The sequence below is a fragment of the Ochotona curzoniae genome, unplaced genomic scaffold, assembly GCF_017591425.1.
Source record: "Ochotona curzoniae isolate NIBS_2020 unplaced genomic scaffold, NIBS_Ocur_1.0 contig_1014, whole genome shotgun sequence".
Classification (NCBI taxonomy): domain Eukaryota; kingdom Metazoa; phylum Chordata; class Mammalia; order Lagomorpha; family Ochotonidae; genus Ochotona; species Ochotona curzoniae.
In genome coordinates this window covers 38483396-38489452 of record NW_024464920.1, presented here as the reverse complement: position 1 = coordinate 38489452, position 6057 = coordinate 38483396, and the positions used below count along the sequence as shown (strand labels likewise).

At 41.8% G+C, this 6057-nt stretch overlaps 1 protein-coding gene across 1 annotated transcript in view; it reads right to left on the bottom strand.

Annotated features, from left to right (window-relative positions):
• Positions 1-2595: 2595 nt before the first annotated feature.
• Positions 2596-6057, bottom strand: part of ANO4 (anoctamin 4) — a 147129-nt gene continuing 143667 nt past the window's right edge. Inside the window, exons 26-27 of the mRNA XM_040990900.1 lie at positions 5529-5728; positions 2596-2933 (exon numbers count right to left, since the gene is read on the bottom strand). Coding sequence (XP_040846834.1) covers positions 5537-5728 — 192 coding nt within the window. The 3' untranslated portion in view covers positions 2596-2933; positions 5529-5536. The remainder of the gene's footprint in view (positions 2934-5528; positions 5729-6057) is intronic.

Below are 6057 nucleotides of genomic sequence, written 5' to 3'. Positions count from 1 at the left end.
TAGTTCTGGAATCTCTGCTTTTAAAAGAGGAATCCAGATAAAGTTTTCATGATGAAAACAGTTTTAAAGTAAGATATTTCTAATGCTCTAGTTTTAGGAAGACACATAAGATTAGATATGTTGCTAACTCTGTAAGTTCTTGCATATTCATTTGCTTTATACTTAAAATACTACATCATCAAGATTGGGAAAAATGCTAATCAGAAACACACAGTAATGTATTGTTAATCACATCACATTTGCATGCACTCGTTTAATAAGCATTTGTTTTTGAGGTCCCTCAGAATTTTCCTCTATAATCTTTTAGCCTGCCTCATCATCCCACACCTTAAAACACCTCAGAATATTCACCATGTGTTCCATGCAAAAACATTGAAGATGAATATGAATATTTACTGTGAGAGTATAAAGAAATGAAGGAAGAATGTAAGAGAGAAAGGGAGTGCTGAAGGATTTTGTATTCTAGAAACATAACAGGATTGTGACTACCAGAGCCACTTGGAAAAAAACAAAGACAAAAGCACTTCTTTAGGTTGAGAGCAGCTTGTGGAAATGTCAGAACCAAGGACTAACTGCACCATGATCCCTTGTACAGATCTTTAGGCATAGCAAACAAATGTTACAATGTGAGTCAGTAGCAGCAATCTCCTGAAAATTTCCCTGAAATTCTTCTCTCTTGGGCTGAACAAGAAGAGTTCACACAGTCCCTACTCAACAACCCAAAATTCTGTCATTGGACTATTGTCCTTCAGTGTCCGTAAAAACACATCTTCTTAGTTTAGACCTTTCTAGGGTTCGTATTTTAGTGTTAAAAATATTAATATATCAGGCCAGAGTGTCAATGCTGGTAAAAGAAATCGTCGACTTTCTAGCCTGGTAATTATGACAGAGTGATCCCATTGTAGAGGCCACAGAATCCTGGGAAGTCAGCTCAAGCGGATCTAGAGCAAACATGAGACCAGGTTTGAGAACCATTAATTACAGCACTCCAGCTGACATAGTTAAGGTATCACATGCACATACAGGTAATAAGAAGGTGATTGATTTGCATAAATTGTTTTGAATGAAGTAGTAACTTCATTATGCACAGGTACATCAAGACATCAAGCTGCTATACCTAAATACAACAAAATAATTTTTTTTAAAGAAACCAGTTTTTGACTCTCTGCTGAATGAACAGTAATTACAACATGCTACTCTCTTGCACAGACATTAGCAGGCAGGGTCATCAAAAGCATCCATGATAATATTACCAATTATATTTAACATTTCCTTAGCTAACTGTTACTGATATTTGCAAATCTCTGTTTTTACTCACTTGAAAGATGTGGGAGGGGGAGGGAGGAATAGAGAGAGTGTGAGGGAGAGAGAGGAAGGGAAGACAGATTTGTTTCTATACATTGATTCACTCTCCAAATGCCCACACGGTTGGGGTTGGACCAGGATTTGGGAACTCAATCTGGGTCTCCCGTACAAGTGGTAAGGACCCAGCTACCTGAGTTGGTACCTCCTAGGATGCACATTACAAGAAAGCTGGAGGGTCTGGCTAATTCCTTGCTTTGTGTGCACCAGGATCCCATATGGCTGTCGGTTCATGTCCCAGCTGCTCCACTTCCCATCCAGCTCCCTACTTGTGGCCTGGAAAGGTACTACAGGATGGCCCAAAGCCTTGGGACTCTGAACCCACATGGGAGACCTGGAAGAAGCTCCTGACTTCTGGCTTTGGATTGGCTCAACTGTGGCTGCTGAGGCCATTTGGGGAGTAAACCAGCGGACGGAAGATTTTCTCATTTTAAAACCGCCTTTCCAATAAGAATAAGTAAATTTTTTTTTTTAAAGAAGGAAGCTGGAAACAGAAGAGTTAGGACCTGAACCCAGACAGTGTGATGTGGAACACAGGTGTCAAATATTGCACCGATTTCCCATTCCCCACAGTGACTTCTAATTAGTCTCCTTTATACATCAACAAGGCAGCCCAGAGAAAAGACAGAAAAAGTTGAAGAGCAAGAACAAAAAATGTGATCTTCCTGGAGGGTGAAATGATTTTGCAGGAGTGCTACAGGAGTGACAGGCCTTTCATAAGGTTCCCCTCGCCTATGACTTTCCTTATTATAACAGGAAAAAAAAACTCAGAATTTCATATGAGTCAGCTGAAAATATTCCATGTGCATAAATTTATTTTAAATTTTATTGCATCACATTGTACAAGCATTAAACATGGCTTCATGTTGATGACTATTTAAGTGTGAAAATTCATCCTTCATGTCCATACTTTTTGGCTATTTACAGGTAAGGAATTTCTATGTACTTTATATATCTCTGCTTCATATGTACATATGTAGGAATACATGACTATACATATGTACACACAGAAATACATCTATGGCCATACACATAGCTATAGATATGTCATATATAATAATCTCCTCAGAAATTTCCGAAATTAAAAAAAGAAAAAAATTGTAAACAGGGTCTTGTCTCTGTGTCTTTTGGTGACATGGAATTAGGACCATATGATGACATTCTAGGAATGTGTGTCTAGGTGTCAGAATACCCTTTTTAGCCCGTGTCTGTAAAATTCACACAGGATAGAATGCAAAAAAGGTAGCAAACAGGCTGAAAAACAGGCCCAGTATACAAGTTTCCCTTGATTTTAAAAACTTGAGGATGTAACTGCCCATAACGTGCATGCTTGCTTGGTCAAGAATGGACTATGGATAGATAGCAGTTGTGTGCTGGACTGCAACATGGTTTCACAGCAGCGCGACTCCACCACCAGTCTGTCAGCCCTCCACTGGATGCCGACCCACCTGCTGCTGCCCGTGTATGCAACATGCACTGCGGTTGCATTTTTTTAGTCACTTGAATGTGCTTTTGCACAGCCAGGAGAAGTAAACGAAATTCTGGTCCTTGGCCTGGAAATGAACTGCTACCTGGAAAGAGAAAACAAGGAATCAAGATCCTATGCACCTGGGACAGAATAATGACACAGCGTGTGACAGTCTGTAACCCCCGACTGAATTAGTGCACCATTCCACCTGCTTTACAGACTGACTGAACCAGAAAGCACTGTGAAGCCATGGGACATCCTGCCAACTGTTGCGGGGAACAGTCAGACAGATAATGCACTTTGAGCAAAATTAAGCAATGGCAGCACCTAGTGGTGAGGTAGCCAACGGTGCCCAGGGCAGCCCTGGTGTGGACAAAAGCACCCTGCTGCACCCTGGCTGCTGGCTGTTGGCTCTCTGCTGGGCATTCTTTTCTGCAATATGGATCCTTCCATCTACTCACAGCCAGCTGGATACAATCCTTGGCCCGTGAAGAGCCAAGCACCAAAGGTATGGGTCAGAGATTTGTTGGAAATCACAGAGTCTTACCTAGAAAGTCAAAGCTAACAGGGCTCTTAAAACTGTTCAGAGCCCAGCTTGTTTACCTTTGCAAATGTAGAAAAGGAATTCATGTGAACGCCCTGCCTAAGATCATAGATACAGAGAACGGAAAAGCATGGACTAGAATCTGGTAGAATACAGCATGTTTAACCCAAATACAAGTCTGTGCAATTTTAATAGCACTTAATCACATAGTAAATGTTTCTCACACACTTGCCTTACTTGAACTACATCTTAATTCTGCCAAAATGGGCAAGCCCAGAAAAGTTCAAAACATTTTCCCCAAAGTCACATGGATAAATAACAGATCTAGGAAATAGTAAACCTACTAAGAAGCAAAACATTTCCTTCCTCAGCAAAGCCAAGGGATTGAGAACAGAGCCAGAGTTCAACATGTACATATAGGGTGAATATCCTTTGTAAAAAATGCTAGAAGTCTTTCAATTTCAGATTTATTTGGATTTTTGGAATATTTGCATATGTATAATGAGATACTCTGGAGAAGGAATCCAGGTCTAAACAAGAAGTTCTGTTTTTCAAATTTCTATGTTGTATTGTTTTGAAAAGGTTTATTTATTTGAAAGAGGGGGAGGAGGGAAGAAAGAAGAGGGGGAGGAGGGAGGAAAGAAGAGGGGGAGAGAGGAGGAGAGGAGAGGGAAAATGGGAATGTTTTTATATACCGGTTTATTCTTTAAATGGCTACAACAGCTGGGGCTGGGCTGGGCTGAGACTGGGACCCAGAAGTTGCTTGTGGGTCTCCCATGAGGGTGGCATAGGCCCAGATACTCATCCTCTGCTGTTTTCCCAGGAGCATTAGCAGGGAACTTGATAGGACTTGAGACAGCAGCCATGCGGGATGCTACCACTGCAGGCAGCAGCTTGATTTACTGCACCACAATGCTAGCCCTTACATAACAATTTTTTTTTCCATGTCATACATATTTTACAAATACAGCTGAAGGTAATTTTATGCAGCATTCTCAGTGTGCTTTCCCCTTGCTGGAACCCAACACATGAGGTCAGGTGTGGAGATTTCCAGATGAATTATCATGTTGATGCTCAGAGAAAGGCTCAGATTTGAGAGCATTTCGGGTTTTCGAGCTTTGGATGAGGCTTGTTCAACCTGTACAACTTTTATTTCTGTACTGTTAACACAGATCTGGGCATACATAACTTTGTTAACTGAACAATAAACATCTGCTACATCTTCCCTTACAGGAAAAGTTAAAAACCACACTTTTCCAATGCATATTCCATTTTTCTTTGGGAGATAAAATTTTGGAAAATGGTTTCAGACAAGACAGATTGAAATTCAAGGAAGGCAAAGGAAACTCTGTAATATTCTCAGAACTGAGAACTCATTTCAAGGCTGTATCGCTGGGCCGATGAGGGCTGGAGAAGTTATGGGACTTGGCCTGTGTCCCATAGCCCATAGCTGACTTGCTGGAGAGAAGGTCTCAGAAGGGATGTGTGGGAGGGTTACAATGTATTTAGCCTTCATCCTTCCAGCTCTTCTTAACCAAATAAGCCATGTGCCTTCGTGCTAGCTAGTTGGAAGAATAAAATTATAATCCATTGAAATGTCCCAAAAGATGCTTGATACTGTGTTGGAGGAAAGGCTGAAACTTATTTGAAAATCATTAAAAATACAAAGCTGTACATTTGAATACATTAATGGCAATCACCAGAATAAGCCTGATGAACCTGGGGAACTTGGAGAGCTGATGTGAATGAGCTGGGCAGGGAACGATGGATGGGTGAAGGGGGGAAGGCCTCGCTTTGGGGTGGGGGGTACGTAAGGCTGACTTCAACCAGAAAGATGAGCTTGTGTTGCCTTGGAGTGTGTAGCCTGGTTGGTACGGAAGGGAAAGGAAATTGTACCTTGGGGAACACTTGGGTCAACTTTGAGAGTTTGCTTGCCCTGTCAGAGAAAGCCAACTGGGTTGCTGGAAGTGTGCAGGAGGGGAAAGTCTAACCGACACTTAATTACTAAAGCAAGAAACGAGCTGATTTTCGAAAGTTCCCTATTTGTTTACTTTTATTCCTACTGTTGGCACAATAGCAGGCTTTGCTGCACAGGGTTGAAAGCGTTCCCCTTCTCCCCGTGGAGTGGTTTCAAGCCACGAGCATGCTTCTCACCTCCCCCATCATGGCCACTCATTGTGGTGTGCTTTCCCATTTTTCTTCCTCTCCTTTCGTTCCTTTTGGAGACGTTCCAGTTCTGCTTCATACATCATCTCCTGAATCAAGTACTTCTCTCTTCTCATACGATCCCTTAGGTCTTTTGGAAGGTCTGGGATCAGATATGAAATGAGGTGCTTTATACAAAATACGAGGTGCTGAAAGCAACAGAGAAGAACAATCAGATCTGTTGTTGCTCCTTTGACTGAGATTTCTAAGTTGGTTCGAGGAGGACCTAGAACTTCCAAGTGCTGCTGGAAAGGGGAGACTAGGAGAAGCATGTAAAATGACAGGCGGTCAAAGATTAGATGAGGACTGCACTTGGTCTGATGGTTCTACGTAGAGAACAGGACAAGGAATCAAGAAAGAAAGCAGGAACAGAATGGTCAGAGAACTCAAAGAAGAGGCAAAGATTCCGACAAGGAAATCAGAAAAGGCAATAGTGCCTGTGGAACCTCTCAGCCTCAGCTTCCTCAACTACATCACG